The sequence below is a fragment of the Amia ocellicauda genome, chromosome 3 (genome assembly GCF_036373705.1).
Source record: "Amia ocellicauda isolate fAmiCal2 chromosome 3, fAmiCal2.hap1, whole genome shotgun sequence".
NCBI lineage: Eukaryota > Metazoa > Chordata > Actinopteri > Amiiformes > Amiidae > Amia > Amia ocellicauda.
In genome coordinates this window covers 38,972,415-38,989,374 of record NC_089852.1, presented here as the reverse complement: position 1 = coordinate 38,989,374, position 16,960 = coordinate 38,972,415, and the positions used below count along the sequence as shown (strand labels likewise).

The following is a 16,960-nucleotide window of genomic DNA, read 5'->3' as shown; positions in this document are numbered from 1 at the left end:
ACCACTTGCATTGCTATAGAAACAGTATTGCCGGTAATTGGAATCTAAGGTCTGTTTTTTATGACAAACGTATTTCTACAATAAAGCAATTTCTTAGGCTTTTCCCACTAATTACAAACAGAGTAGCCTGTACTAATTGGCCGCCTAATCACTGCGATAGATGAAGAAAGCACAAAGCGTGATCGTTTGAAAAGGGCTATCTATCAGTTGTTTTTGCTGTAAAATAATCAGGAGAAAGGATATTTCTCTTAAGAGAGAAAAAAGAAGGCCAGGTGCCAAATCACTAGAGAATGTTTTAAAGCAAGGGAGGGAGGGAAGTCTAATGTCTTTGTTTTGGCTTTCATGTTACATTTTCTTTAGAAACCAACCATTTGGTGTAAGATCAAGAGTTAAAAGTATATTAATCACAAATACTTAAACAATTTGGTGTGAAGCTATGGAAATCTGATCATACTATTTCTGCCATATATATATACATATATATATATATATATATATATATATATATATATATATATATATATATATATATATGCCATGTACACACTGAATTAATAATTGAAACAACAATATATACAAAAGACAAACCACTCTTGATGGCTTAATGTGCTTAATGATTGTACAATTTGGATTATAGCAGCAATGTGACATAATGTAATTAAAACATAGGTATCAATCATGCTAAAGAGATGTAGAAAAAGTATGTTATGGGGCATGAAAAACACAACAAACAAGTGTGGTACGAATCAGATGAGCTTAATGCAAAAAGACAAAAAAAAAACGTATCTCTATAATAATTTTACAGGGAAGGACTAAGGGAAGCTCCTGATTGTGCTCATGTGAGGACTTTTGAGTCGATGGCTTTGATGGTGTTTCTCAAAGAGTGCAAATAACAAAACACCAAGTTTAGTTTTTACACATGGTGACTGAAACAAGGCTGTATTTTCTTAAAATTCTCTAAAACAGTTTTCCCGAGGATTCTTGTTCTTCTTTTTAAAAAGTGCATTTCAAGGTGATGCAGTGAATCATTCAGTGTTGGGAAAAAGTGGAGGCGTTTTAAAGGGATAGAGTGAACAGCACAAACTGTTATTATCATGTAAATCCCCTGAGAGAAAGGGGACAGTGAAACTGATAGCACTGATCTAATTATCTGCTGCCCAATACAAGCCTCTGTCTGAAAGAGACTCACAGAAAGGCTGCCATCGGCACACAATAAACAGCCACACAACAATACGAAACGTAGCAACAGTGCAAAAACAAGCTTTTCTCAGCCCACAAAGAACACTTTTATGAGCATTTTTTTACACAAAAAAGCAGAGAGGGAGACTTAAAGAACTATTGATTGCTTCTCTTTTCTTTTTAATTAATTCAAAGCCTCTAATGATAACTAGAATTTTAAAACAGACAATCATACAACACAAAAATAGAAACCCTTTAACAATAATTTTGTTTACAGTACTTTTTATGTTATGTAAAATACATTCACTTTGAAAATTTGAAATTGCTAATGCATCCACATTAAAGTGAGTTAATACAAATATTCTTTACACATTAAGACAATCTTTATTATGTGTATTCGTCCTCAAAGGTTGAAGCTATGCTTTGCATGCTTATTGGTTTTGTTGAGATATTATTTCACATTACTTTGAGATCCTTAGTTTTGATACAAGCAATTAAACCCAACTTCTCCTTCTTGAGTTTTCAATGAGAACTTTTGCCTAATAGGATAGCATATTCTTTAGAAATTAAATTATACATATAAATATTCATGCACAGAACAAACTTGGTTTTACATTTCTAAGCATTGCACAAGTTTCTATTCTTATTTTAATAATGACCCCTACTCTCCCGCTGGCTGCTTGGCTTTACTGGGCAGTGTTTACTATGTTCCACAGATCTTAACCTTTTTATATAAACTAGTCTGCTGGTTTCCCATCAGTCTAATCTTGCTGAACAAAAAAAATTACATCATCAGAGAAATATCTGACATTTTCGCTGCTTCACATTCATTCTCGCCATTGTACTGTTTGGTCACTCGCATTAAAAACCTTGACGTTCAGATTCCGGAAACAAACCTCTATAGTCGCAGAATGGATTCATGGGTGTGGGGTTCAGGGGAGGGGGTCTATGAATAGAATTTTGCAATATAAGGGGCCTGATCTTTTTTCATGACTGTAAATTTACCTGACAGAAGAGTGTTAAAATCAGATAAAAAATATTCTCAAAAAAAACAGAACATGTTCTTTGCATAAGTTAGCTACAAATTTTTTGTATTTTCTTAAACAATTTTATATATTTTGTTTTCACTCAAGAAAGGAATGAAACTAGCCTTTGTTAGAGAGAAGGCTAAGGTTTTATTTTTATCGAGTTTTTAACTCATTCATAGCAGGTTTGAGTTATATAGTGTTCCTTGTTTCTTTCCATCAATCCATAATTCTATGTTCAAGTCCCTCCTATGCACCATGATAGATATTTCTTGCATAGCCCATCAAACACATCTCTTGGTATTATCTTCATGCTTCAGAGAAGGAATGTCCTTCTAAACTCACAAGTTGCCTGTCTCCAAGTCCGGGGCCAATATGACGTGACACACTGAGGCGTAATCTCTTCCTTCCAGTGTGTGGTCTCTGTCTGTGCTCTGACACAGACAGGAATGAGCTCAGAGGTCAAGGGGTCAGTAGAATACTAATAAGAAATCTGATTGATGGGAGTGTCAGGCGAAAGAAAGGCTGAGTAAATTAATGACTTTTGCAAGTCCTGTACAAAGTTTTTAAAAGACCGTAGGCTGGGCTTCTCCCTGCCCATCCTGTTTTTATGAAGACACCCTTGTAATCTGAAATCTGTAATCTGAAAGAGGACAACTTCAAAGGCATGAATGACGAGTTTCTGTAGTGTTCTACCTGTTGCTTGTTTAGCAAAGCATAAATACTTAGAACTTTTAGAGAAAGAAAAATCTAGTAACGGTACTAAAAAACATAACTGATTGTGTATCACGAACTTAGTCAAAACAACGAAGCAGCTTTCAGGCTGTTCATAATACAGGCTACACGTTAAAAAGCCAGAGAACCCTTCAAGCCATTAATCAAAAAGCCAATGAGTATTCATCAACTGTTAACTCTTTGTATGTGGTAGTTTCTCAAGCGCTTGCATCCCAAAGGTCTGCTTCAGAAATGTGCTGATAAGAAACGAAGGAACTGGTCATGCAGTGCAGTGTAAAGACTATTGGACATTGTACATCACTCCCCCAAATCTCATCTGTCCTGCCCCCCCCCCCTCACTTGCCTCTGTCTCTCCCATGCTGGCTGTCTATAGTATTAATAATGCTCTTAGCAGGGGGCCATAAACCGAAGGGCATGGTCTGTCTGGATATAACAATTTAATGACATCAAGGCTCCCCAGTAAATTACTTTGTGACCTAAGAATCCCGCAGGTTACCACCATGACTCAGGTTTTCACACTTTATTGCATTCACCTCCCACCAGTCCCTTTATTACTCCGCTCAGATTATTTTTATTAAACCACTAGCGTATGCAACCTTTTTTTTTTAAGTGGGGTCTAACAGTGTGAACAAGGCAAATCCACAAACAGGCATGAAGTCTAAGTCACACACCTCATGTACATCATCTTCACTTTCATTTAGTTTCAGGTTCTTTTATGAAGTCCATTTTTATGCTCGACGAATGATATTCAGTCAAGAAAATAACAGATTCACACACAAGACTTAACAAGAAGTAAATAATACCAAATATGACTGATTTTCAGAAAAAAATCTATTTGCCTGTTATACACCCTTTTCTGTTATAAAGTATGAAGTGAAGTATGTGGAGGAAAATCTCTCACACATTCCAGTTACAATGAGTTCACCCTTAAAACAACGAGGAATAAATAAAGCACTTAACATTTACAGCCATCTTGGACATCATTTGGGTATATGTGAATAAACAAGCCAACTAATCGATTAGCATCAGTATAATAATAATTAAAATTAAAATACATACAAATAAACACGCATTCATACAATCTCATTGAAAACACTTCCACTGCTGAACCTTCCAAAACGTAACTAGTTGCTACTCAACACAAGTCCAGAGAAGCCAGTTTTTTGGTTGCTGATGTTGTGGTTTTTCTTTTCCTCCCTCTCAAAGACAAACACTTACCTCCAAGATTAGAGGCCTGACAACTCTGTAAAAATGTGCCAGGAGCAGGACAATTTTCTTTTCGAAGAACTTGGCAAGCGATAAATAAAGCGTCTAAAATAACATGAAGGGCTTGACGTTCTTTACTATACACCATTTAGTGCACCGACATCAATTTCTCCCCGCTTATAGAACTTTTGATTACATCTACGAAGCATAGACTGCAAAAATGAATAAATAACGATAATTACTCCATTTAGGAGTCCGATTCCAACCGTACATCTTTAACAGTCTCCAATAATGGACACTGTGTGTGACACATCCACAATGATACGGTAACTAGAAGACTACTGAATAGCATTCCTGACTAGTATTCTTAATGTCTTTAAATGTGGCACGATTACAGAAAACAAATGTTCAGTATCTGCAATAGCATACACTCATAAAATGACTCTTTAACTGTGCCATTTACAAATTTCCTACATGCTTTACTCATAAATAACAGTACTTATTCCTGCTAATTTATAGTGTCTTTATGGAATGGAGAAAAAAAGAAAACAGATGTATTTAAAGCAATCCGTGTGTATGAAAGGGTCTTGTCTGCCATTTTTGTTTGCTTTGTGCTAAATCATTATGTAATGCACAATAGAGGGATCCAAACCAGTCAAATGTTATTCCCACGAGAAAACGATTTTTCTTTGTTTGAGCTGCAATTGGCTCACAATGCATTTAGCATGATTAGCAGATTCTCCTATTTCCATTCCCTAATCTACTCTTATCAGTATGGTTACCTAGTTCCTATTTTAGTATCTGCCAGTGACTTTGACCAAAATAATTACCATGGAGACCATTTTCAGCATACCCCCTTTGGGGATTTCCTCTGCAGCAAAAAACCCATTCATATTAATACTCCGCTTGTGCTTTCTATCACAGCCCAAAAAGCAAGTGGTCAAAGGACAACTTAATGCACGATGTGACTTTACCATACCCACAATCTATGTTGTGAACAAAATTTTATTTTTGGTTGAAAAAAACAATATAGTTGAACATTTCAGAAACACCAGAAAGAGAGAATTTCACACAGCTGACAAAATACATTACAGAATAGAGCACAGTCAATACACAAGTAACTCATGTGAAGACATTTGAGTTAGTTTGCCATACGTCAAGTATTCTGTCATTTAAGGATATTTAAGAAAAAGTATGTTACAATATTTGTACCGTATTCACAAATATTTGCACATAAGCAGATGGACTGGCATATATCTCCGATTTAAAAAAAATGTATAATCATTTAAATTACATTAACCACAATTTACATCACTCTATATTTAGATAGTATGAATACTTTAAGGATGTTTCATTCTCCATAGGCTAAACTACTGTGGAAAACAACCACTTCAGTATTTCATATAACAAAACAGTTCATAGTTATAATAACACAACTTATTTATTTTTAGATTTAAACAGATGTCAGTGTTGACATTTTCATCAGCGACTCTGTGAAAGAGAAAAGTGATTGGGTCCAGCCCTTGTAAACTGTCTGTGTGTATAAAAACCTTAGAAAGTAGGATATTTAAAAAAACACTCTTAAATTCCTGTTTCTCATGAAGTATTTACAGTGTGTGGATTGTGTCAGTCTTATGACAGATAAGCTATGCATTTATTATGAAGCTATGTCAGTGCAAAGTTTAAACCACAGCTCCTGTGTGTATCTCATGCGCCACTGGATGACTGGTCCCTATGTGCAATATAATTAATAATTTTTTCATCTTTGTTCTATGTTACACGTTTTCAAAATGCAGTATATGAATGATGAGCTCATGGATTTAACTAAGAATTTACCATAGTGCAAACCAAAATGTCTGAAAAGAGAGCTAGAATCTACATTTAGATTAGTGTTGTTTAATTAGTCTTTTTACACGATTCTTCTTCCAGATGTACTAGAACAAATAATACTGGTTTAGAAAGGCTAAAATTAGTATCAAAGATAACATATCAGTGTCCATACAAAAGCAAGTATCGATACGACTCACTAAGAAGGTTAAGGTGTAGCCTTTTTGCAAATCTGCATGTGAACTCAAAAACAGAACAGCATGGAATATAATGGATTTTAAAATTTCAATAAATTGGAGATCTCACAGGACTCTGAATTGTTAGTAGCAAACAATGTAAAATGTTCAATGCATTATCACTAAAACATAACTTTAGAAACTCATACAGAAACACATACAGAAAACAAAAAAACTATCAAGACTATCAGTACATTTCCACACTACCTTAGATGTGCCACAGTTTTGTCTTTAAAAGCCAGCAGAAAAATAGTGCAATTACAAAATGTGCAAAGAAGAGGATCCTAATTAAATGCACACAATCTCAAAAAGGCAGCAATTTAAAAAATACATGTATTAACATTTAATAAGTAGTAGAAAGAAATCACATTCAATTTGACTGCGGACAGTTTTAAGACTGTTCCCTGTTAGATGTTGACTTGATCAAATATTTATACTATGATTTGTTAATCTGTGAAATTAAAGCACATTTTTGGGTGGTAGCACAATACATGCGTTTTTTTCTTTGGTGTCAGATCCAGTGCTTTCATATCTAATAGAAAACTGAATTTTGTCTGAAAGAAAAATCTCCAGTGGCAAGAGGGCACCACAGTAACCTGAGACTTCACTAATAAGTGTTAATGACCTTAGCACACTTGATTATGTGGACATTTGGGATTTTCTGAAGCCTCTTTAATCCACTCGGTCATGTACTTCACCTCCAAGGCCCGGGCTTGGAGCACAGATTTTGGGTCGTAGGCATTGTTGTAGCGCAGATCCAAGTGATGAGCCCCTTCCGGGATCATGATGGCAACAACTGACTTTGAGATGTTCCGAGTCACCCCACCACCTGACCAGGGATCCAGGCCTCCATTGCTGGAAAATCAAACACGAATGAAGGTGAAGGGAAATACCACAGAGGATTTATACACCAAACTCTGACAAAGCACTAAAGATACTACAGGCATCTGGCTTCAGTTGGGATATTCATATTAATTTTGAGTCTTTCAATTTATGCAATAGAGAAGATCAAATTAAAAAATAGGATTAATTTCTTATGCAAGGTCACACTTTTATATGGTTTGTTTAACTTTGTATGAAAAATAAAGTACTGCAAATTATCAGAACACTTCATTGAAATGTATTATGAACTGTGTTGTCACCGTGTTAAACCATTAGGTTACTCCTATTTGTCGGATTGGTAATTTTAAGATTATTATTTGGTTAATTAATTAATTGGAAATGTATCTTTATTACATAGTGCTAATAACTGAAGCCACCGTTGTTGTAGAGAAGTCCGAGGTTAACATTTGTCCATCTAAAATTTAATTTCTAAGTATTTATTTGTTTTTTAATCTCTTAATTCTTTTTTTTTTTAACTCCTCATGTTTGAGAAAGCAAAATGTGCAGCGTACTGGAAACTAAGAGACAAAAGTGAATACTTCAGCCCACTATGATTTAGAACTGTTAACATTAAGCCTCTATCCTGCTGGGTCCAAAAGAGCAGAACAACAAACAGCAGTACATGAATGTGATGGGCTTTGAGCCAATCAAAGAGTATGCCAGGCCAAGAAACTCCCGTTAAATCTTCCCAATTCACAAAAGAAAGCCTCAGCTTTTCAATGCACTTTTTTATTATTAGTTTTGATGCTTTCATTGTTCAAAGATAGTTTTTTTTTCTAGTTGGTCTTAATTTTGCCAACTGCTGTGTTTTATTTAGAGGAGTACGAGAGCATTGACAAAATCTATAAAGGACAAGGTTTCCAGGAACAGACTTGAAAGCTAGATTTATATTCCCAGCTTCCCAGGACTGGAATAATTTAAAAGTAGCATTTAGTTATTGATATGCATAACCAGCAAAACAGTTAAACACTGCCTACTACATCTGCACAGTAAATGCTGTTAAACCAGCAATCTCCACAGTCTGGCGAATTACCACCTTTCAAAGGTCTCTGGAAAATATTAAAGAGATCTATAAAATCTCTATAATTCAACCCTCCAGGACCAGTTTGGGCAGCCTTGCTTGGGAGACAGAAGTACACAGACCACTGCATAATTCACAACTTTATCCACCGACTTGCCTCCACTCTAAATAATGAGCACACACTCTGACTCTGGGAAAAGATCAAAGCAGATGAAGCATCATGGCTTGTAAGACAAATTAAATAATACATAAAAAGCAAGCAGAGGGGTTGGCCACCCCAAGATCACCTGAAGACGATGTTGCTGTGAGAGCTGATGTTCTTCCCTCCATAAACAGTAGTGGCCCAGTCTGCACGGGGCCGCACGCCAAACAGGCTGTAACATTCGTCAGAGAACGCCTTGAAATCCCACGACTGCAGCTCAAACATGTCACTGCTGCCATCTGTGCACATGGGCATCACCATTTCTGTACAGGCCTGAGAAACGTTTACACAAAAGCTTAACATTTCTTCTAGTTAATCAGCACTCGAGCTGATTAAAGCCAAACTCCTCAAGAACGCTGAAAGCTGCCATGAGGCCAAATATAGAACTATACGTAAACTACAAAAATCAACAAAAAACAAATTCCTGCTGCTTCATCACCATGAGAGTATTTATACACAACAAGCAAACATAACTGTAATCTTAGAAGATTTAGCAACAAATTCAGAAAATTATGCATTATATGTTACTAGTATAATGAAAAATGTAATCTGATGTAAAGTCAGTATCGGTTGTTCTTGCTTTGACACTTTTACTTTCACACATTTTTTTTATTCTAAGATTACCAGATTTACCATAAAAAAAAAATGTTAAGTGGGTGTAAGCCCACGTTTAATTAAGACTTTACCTGATAGTACCAGCCAATATAGCCCAGGTTTCCAGTTGCAGTTTGTGAAATATTGAGGCATGGTGCGTTTCCTGTGTGGTTGTAGTAAACATTCACTGCCAGGAAAATACCGTTCAGCAAATCTTTCTCTGGCCGATATGGATTTTTCAGAAACTGACATACCACCTATAATGAAATTGGACAAAATGCAAAAAAATACTTCTTAAAGGACATCAGTAAGAAAAAACAAATATATATTTATGATATTTATATCATGACTGGGAATTTGGTTTGACCTCATATTTAAGAAATAGTATTAATATTTACTACTACACTTAATAAAAAAAACTAAAACATACATTTTTAAAAATAGAATACTTGCCACTTGTGCTCTTTTTTGGAAGGATTTGCCATTTCTAGGACTTTATATTACGGCAATTAAAATAATAGAAAGACTGTACTTTCATCAACTACATCTGCTAAACACTTTGCTTAGTGATTTCTTTTAACTTGCAGTACAGGAATCACACTTCTGACGCACTGTATTTATTTGTTAATATCTGACAACAATGTGGCAGGTTCGGTGCACTTAAAGAAGGATATGAATGGGTTTGAACACAGTATTAGCTGTGCATCACTGTGCTCTGCAAAAAAAAAGGGGGGGGAGGAGTAATTCAGTTTTTCTGCTTTGAGATCTCAAGGGGATTCCTGAAGTTGGCAAGGCACAGAGAGGCACTTTATCAGCACAGGTTCTCTCTCCAGTGCTTTTGTATAGGATTGAAGGAGGAGGCCAATGGGTGAGGAAAGCTGCAAACATGCCCTACCTCTGGAGACCAGCAATTTACACCATAAAAAAAATGCAATTGCCCTCCGAAGCATCTTCCACCTACTTTTCAGATGGGATTAGGCTGATACATTCAGCTCTGCCAACAGATTTCTCCCCCCTAAGCCCTCAATACCCCCTCTCACAGTCACTAAGATAATCACATTAGCTTTGTCATTAAAAAGCTCCTCTTTACGGCTGCTGCCTAAACCGCTTAAACCACCCATAGGGGTCGCATACATTACAGGCACCAAGCCAAACAGCTGAAAATTACCATTCTGCATTTGTCTTTCCTGAAGCTTTTCATTATCATTGTGGGGCTGGGGAAGTAGGTGAAAGATTGTTGAAATATTTTGAAAAAAATAATTAAATAATACAGATGGAAGTTTTTTTTGTTTTTGTTTTTTTTAGAATAGACAGAATTGAATAGGAAACCAGTTAACCTGTTACACTGCCCATCACAGACACTGTAAAATCAGGCAAATTTCCAATGGATAATAAAATATTCGGACTGAATCTAACTGCCTTAGTATGTTACTATAATACACCTACTAAGCCACATCAAAATGAAAATTAAATTAAGAGTTTTCTTTTTTTTTTTTCCCGTTACCTTAATTGGCCAAGCTGGCAGGGGCTGCAGGAAGTTGGCTTCATAAGGGTAGTCGACCATTGCCAAATTGACCCAGGTCTCTTGAAGCCATGCTTTGAAAGCAACAGCGTCCTCCTTCTTTCTGAGTGGAGAGCAGAGCTTAAACGCACTGGAGAGCCACTGCAGTCCATCGTCTGAGCAGAAAGAAGAACACTGGATTATTCTTCTCAAGAGTTTGTAATGGAAATCTGAATATGGTAGGAGAACCAACCAGGGTAACCAAGGTTATAAGTCAAAAACACACATTTTTTAATGATATAGGTCTTGAATATGTTTAATGAAAGCAATGGAAATTAACAGTGAATAGAAATATTAAGGCTTAGCTGCTTAAATGACAGGACAAATAAAATAATAATAATAAAAAGCCAACTATATTTCATGAGTAACTTCAAAAATTCAAGAGGTTAACAAAGCATGTCCTCTGTGACACTGCACTGAAGGCCGGTTCAGTCAAGGGTCCCTCTGCCCTGGAGGTCAGACTCTGCCCCCCAACCCCTTTATCGAGAGGTCAGGTAGGAACGCAGTGTGAATTGTACAGCTCATTGAACGGCAGTCAAAGAGGGCAGACCCTACCTGTTGAGGAGATGTTGTCAATCGCCTTCCATGACTTGCTAATGCTCTCAGAGCAGCCCATCCCACTCATGGAGAAATCCTGAGTCACAATCTTGTAGAAATCACCACAGGGTACCAGGTCTGTGAACTGCCATATCGGAGCAGAGGAAGCCAGGGCACTGAAACATAGAGTTACAGTTCTTACTGCGCCTCCTGTAACTCACTCGCATGTTCAAGATTTGATCCTACGGGCGGCTACAGGTCCATTTTTAATTTTTTTAACTTGTTTTTTTTAACAAATGGGAATAATTGTCTGGTCTTTCATGTGATCTTTTTTTTTTTCTAGATATTATTGTTATTATTTTTAAAACTCAGAAAATATATATATACTCAGAGACATTCAAGAGAGACTCACCCCACAACGACGTGTGGATACTTCATTCTTAACCAGGCGGCCAGCATTCCCCCATAGGATCCTCCAATGGCGATGACAGGGCTGTGTTGGGCCCCTGGAACTGTGCGCTTCAACCCCTCGATCAGCACGGCGAAGTCTGCAAGAGCCTGCTCTGAGCTCAGGAAATTCAGATGTTTTGCATCCTATAAACAGAAATGAGAAGTAAAGATAAAATAACTTTGATGGAGATAAATAATATGGAAATAAAGTACATAGACAAACAATGAGGTAAAATATGTGTGTGCTGAAATTCTTTCAAATATTTTCTCTATAAAAACATAATCTAGGTAATACTGCATGTGATGAGGAACACAGAGTAGGTGGTGGTTGCTCTGCCAGGACTTAACTGGGATTCAAATCTATCAATCTACAAAAAGCTTACACTTTTTTTTAAGAATCTGAATCCTTTTTAAAGCACATCTTGGTTGGGGTTCTTTCAGTTAAACTACAGATACACTAAGCACTGCAAAATGGCAGCGACATCTTTCTTTACATCTGCAGGGATAAAGAGAGCTCAGTCAGATTACCCTTCTCTTCATTACTTTGTGTGGAGCTGTGAAGGAGTAAACAGATATCTTTCCAAACACAATGTCTAGGTCGAACACTGGATATTGAATCTGAGCGATTCACACTAATCTGACCTGCTTTATACTTACACTGTAGGACTTATCCCCAAATGGCAGGGACTCTCCGTAATACCTGTGTTCTGCAAAAACTAACATTGCACCAAGCTCCTCCGCCACATCCCACATGAAACCCTGTGGATAAAACACACTTTAACAGTTTGCTGTGTGATGTAGGCTTCAACCCTTCTTCAGCTAGCTTAACCACACTAACAGGCGGGTCTCTTGATGTTAAAGCATTTTAAGATTCCAGTTCAGTATAGGGACACAAAAGGCTTTTTAAAAATCTATATCTGAAAATGAAGTGTGAAGTCTGAAAATAGTTTCCTCGTTAGTAAATTCAGAAAGGAGGGGATCTGGCAAATCAGATATTTCTCAAATGAAATGGGTGACATTACTGTGTTATTGCAGAACCAGGTGATGTCGCCTTCATTGCCAGTGTAAAACAGGATTGGCCCTCCATCTTTGTGCCAATGCTGGTCAGCCACCAGGTATCTCTGCTTGAATGTTGCATCTTCAGCAAAGCCAAAGTGATCAATCTGTAGAACAGATAACAGTGATTTGAAAAATGGGCAATAATGCACCAGAGATCCCATGTTTGTTTGTTTATTAACGTAAAAGGGTAACCAGTGCGCCTGCTTAATTTTTCGGTCAAAAACATGTTTTGAACATTTATTTCCCTTTTAGCCAATTTGTCTTTCAGGTGAATTTTCCAAAGGATTCAAAGTAAAAGGTACCGACACCGACTACGTTTGACCACCTGCAAGAGATATGGTGTGAATCTGGGGTGTCTTCAATATATATATATAAACGTAATCTGGCCTGCTGCCATCTCCCCATTCTGAAAAGACGACCCTGTGGTTGTGTGTAAGGATAATTAGGCTCAATTTGTATTAAAATCCAGAGCCAGTTTCAGGAATGCCAAATTAGTTCCAGTTTAGCAGAGCTCTGTGATATCCTTTCATTAAACATCAGTGCTTATTGAGTACCCTTCCTTTTTTCTGCACTTTCCCCATTTGGATTTAAAGCGGCAGATAACTTCACAGAGGAGTGAGCGAAATGCCACCGCTGTGTGCCACAAAGGAGATGTTCCCTACTTGAAATCCACCCAACAATCTCCAATGAATGTTTTTCTCCTCCTTCTTCTGTTGCTTACAGAAAACCCAGCATTTTTATTATCCATATGAGAGAGGAAAAAAAAATCTCAGAGTTGAAAGTGTTCATTCTATCCAAAGCCTTTGAAGCTCATTAGATTATTGAGTCAATTTAAAGATGAGGGAAACAATAAAATTAACCTATTTAAAATACAGCAGTTCTGTTCCATGTTTTGTTATTATCCATGTCGCTGTCCTTTTTTTTTCTTTTCCATTCTCTTTTGCAAAATAATTCTATACAAACATTCCCACAAAGTTTCTAGAAACCAACTAGAACATAATCATAGTTTTAAATTCAAATAACAAAAAATAATCTCAGACTCAGAAGCTAATACAATATGTTTGTCCTGAGCAAATATATTTTAGGAGAGTTGCTAAATTTTAAATCTGTACAGCTGTAGAATTTTAAAAACATATCCTATTACGTTTTTGCTTCATGGAGAAAAATTAAAGTAAAAGGGAGATGGCGCCACCTGTTGTCAAACTGGAGCACCATAATTGAGTCAGAAAGGGAGTGATCAATCTATAGTCCTGAAAGCTTGTCTGCATGCCCAATGCACCAGGGCAGGTCGAGGGATACTTCTGTATAAACAGTTTAAAGGGGAAGACCTTCCACTAAAAGTTACTTTACATATGGTATGACCATCTTCCTTATTTTCATTACTGTATAGATTAAGAATAGAAAGAACTGAAGAATACCCCCTTGTGGTTATGAGTGTAGCAGAGCTGTGCATTTACTAATTTCACAAGAGGCCTTTAAATACACACAGGAGATAGACTAAAGTCTACCTTAAAATGCAATGTATACAGTTCAATACAGAGGAAGGGGTAAAAATAAGTATATTAAGTTTGCCTAAATGTCTACATATTACATATAGTTTAAGGGGAAAATATGTATACCAAAAGGCCCTGATGAAAATATAACAAAGGCCAGATGTAAGAAACATTCAATTAATTAACTAACAGAAATCCAGAACATATGACATAACACTTATAATTGATTTTCAAAACGGAGACAAAAAAGGTTAAACGGTGGGCTTACATTTTACTTGACTGTAGGAAGCCACTGCAATTGTCTTTAGATTGGATGCTATAAAAAGAACTTCCTGTCGTTCATTATTTTTCTTCCTTGCAGATAAAGAAGCAGCCCTCAGGATTTCCTGTGCACACTCTGCTACATCATTTACTCTTTCAACAGGCTCCACAGCACCCAGCACCATGACAGGAACAGCTTTAGCAGAATATAATTTCAGACATTTAATGTGCTAATGTAACACGGGACAATATCGGTATGAGTAAGAGAAGACTGATGTTGTACTCTCCACAACAAACCCGTCTTCTTAATTGAGCATGGGAGTGTTCATACTACTACTTCTACTAATTATTATTAATAGTTTATTATTAGTAGTAGTCGTAGTAGTAGTAGTTAGAAATATTAAAACAGAAGACCATTATTTACATTATCTATGTGGTGCAAAACTATTACTTTTACAATGTAGAATATTTTGCATTGCTTTTCCCATGCTTTTAAACCCTGTATAAATGCAATTTGTGTTGTGTAGCCTTTGATTTTAGAGAAAATGTCCTCCATTTTGCTGAAAAAAATTATCTCAGTGTTTCATTCATTCATTCATTTATTTGCAGTGAAGTAAGTTGTCAATAACAGCTGAAAATGCTATACTTAAATATTAGCAAACTGGTGCTGAAGTCAGCATTTGATGGATTAAAAGAGGACTATAGACTTCCTGTAGCATTAAATCATAACTAGCTGTAGACTTGTTTTGCTAAACCAGAACTGACACTTGGAATCCATGTCTTGTGACGAGCAAAGGCCTTGTATTTGTCAGGAACCAGATCTGATTTTTGCTTTCCCTCATTGCAGCCATTTCGAAAACAATTACCAGACTTTGTTCAATATCGACCTCCATAAATGTTTTAATTTTGATTTTTTGATTTTATTTAATGCTCTGGTAACAACAGAGTGTTTGTCAGGTAGTGACTGAAACACAAAATGGGAAACAGCATGATATGTAGGCAAAACCATTAAAATGTCTTCCTTCTTCAAAGTACCAGCTGTGATTTTATTCTGTAAGCAGGAACTCAGCCAGTAGTTGTTTAATAGTTTCCCCGGTTCCACACAGTGAAGGCGAGACGGAAACACCAATTGTCTGTGTGACCATATAGTCAGAACTGCTTCTGTTTATTCAGAAGTAGATAGAAATCTAAAGGAAATCCTTTCAAAGTCAGCACTTTGCTAATGAGCAGAGAACAGAAAAGTAAACAAAGCAGGCTTTTATTTAAACATTCAGCATAAGCAATATGAACTACAATGTACTTATTACAATCACAATTCTATTTACCCAGATACCTAGCATTGCAAATGTCTGTCAAGCATGTAGCACTATTTCAACTGAAGTTCAAACATACAAAGATAAAATAATCTGTAAACACAGTGTACAATGTGAGCTTGTTTATAGTGCTCCTAGTCATTTCTCTTTTCACCATCATATATGATCAAAGTGCTTCCATGTAATGTGTTAATGGACTGTTTGCATGTTGGGTACTGTAAGCACTTAATTAACTATGAATGTGCATTTAAATGAGAGCTATTATAAATGCAGACAATGCCCACTTATTTAGCAAATCATTCCTAGAATAAAAAATGATATTGAGAAATTACTTTAAAGCCATTCAATCTTGAATATGTCCAGTGTCTAAATAACACCAGCCATCTTATATCATCGTACAGTGTAGTAATTGTACACTCTCCCCAAGGATAAAAAGGGATATTTATAACACCAGCCTTGCACCTTTCCCTCCAACCAGGTAAGTCATTTTAGACTTGCAACCAAGCTACAGGTCTACAACCCCACCTAGTGCTTAACTTTAGGTGCAGAAAAAAAACTACAAAAATTTAATTTGAAACCCAACAAGGTAAGCATTGCTAAAATGAAAGTCGTCAGCAAGAACAATACAAACACAACCCGCTAAGTAGTACAATAGGAAATACTGAAGTGCCAAGATAATGGTTGAATAATGATATAAGAAAGATCACAAGTACTCACCTTCTGCTTAAAGTAGTAGGTGTTGTAGTTAACCGTGTTTACAACTGCATTACTGGAAACAGCCACTTGTCTGGCTAAATTGGGAGAATTAAAAGCAGAAAGCACGTGAAAACAACGTAGTAAAGCCACACAGATCACGACACTGTCGGGTCTAAAGCCGGCAGCCATGATCCGCAGACACCCCTGAGTGAACTGAACACACACGACTTCCTGACTGAACTATCCGACACAGGGAAGAGCTGCTCTGAAAAAGAGGAAGGCACATCTTACGAAAGTAACGTAGATGGTTAACTAGGGAAAGGGGGAGGGTTGGTTGAACGAGTTATAACAGATACTGGTGTTTATTTCAATTGTATGTGTGACTACAATGTTGTCGTTTTCTTTGTAATTCAATAAACTCCCATATTTGAACGTAGTAAGACGTTTCTCGATTGGCTATTGAAGAACCAAAACCATTTTCCACTTTCAGATATGAGTCTAAAACTAGAATGGACATGGACCTTCAATATGGATTTATACATCTAAACAAACACCATTTCCTACAAAACGCAATGAACATCTTCGCACGTTTCGTGACCGGGTTGTATACACCTAATGAACAGAGGAACAGTTCACGACTCTAATCAGTACTTTACTGCTGTCGCACACCAATATCGTTAAGG

The 16,960-nt window shown here is 36.6% G+C and overlaps 1 protein-coding gene across 1 annotated transcript; it reads right to left on the bottom strand.

The window, feature by feature from the left end:
• Positions 1–5,110: 5,110 nt before the first annotated feature.
• On the bottom strand, positions 5,111–16,666 carry prcp (prolylcarboxypeptidase (angiotensinase C)). The gene is made up of 9 exons (XM_066699376.1): positions 16,299–16,666; positions 12,478–12,618; positions 12,113–12,214; positions 11,418–11,599; positions 11,024–11,181; positions 10,412–10,584; positions 9,000–9,164; positions 8,399–8,586; positions 5,111–7,063 (listed from the first exon to the last, which is right to left on the bottom strand). Exons 1-9 carry the CDS (start codon positions 16,464–16,466, stop codon positions 6,835–6,837), a joined length of 1,506 nt encoding a protein of 501 aa, XP_066555473.1. The 5' UTR covers positions 16,467–16,666; the 3' UTR covers positions 5,111–6,834.
• Between the last annotated feature and the right edge of the window lie 294 nt (positions 16,667–16,960).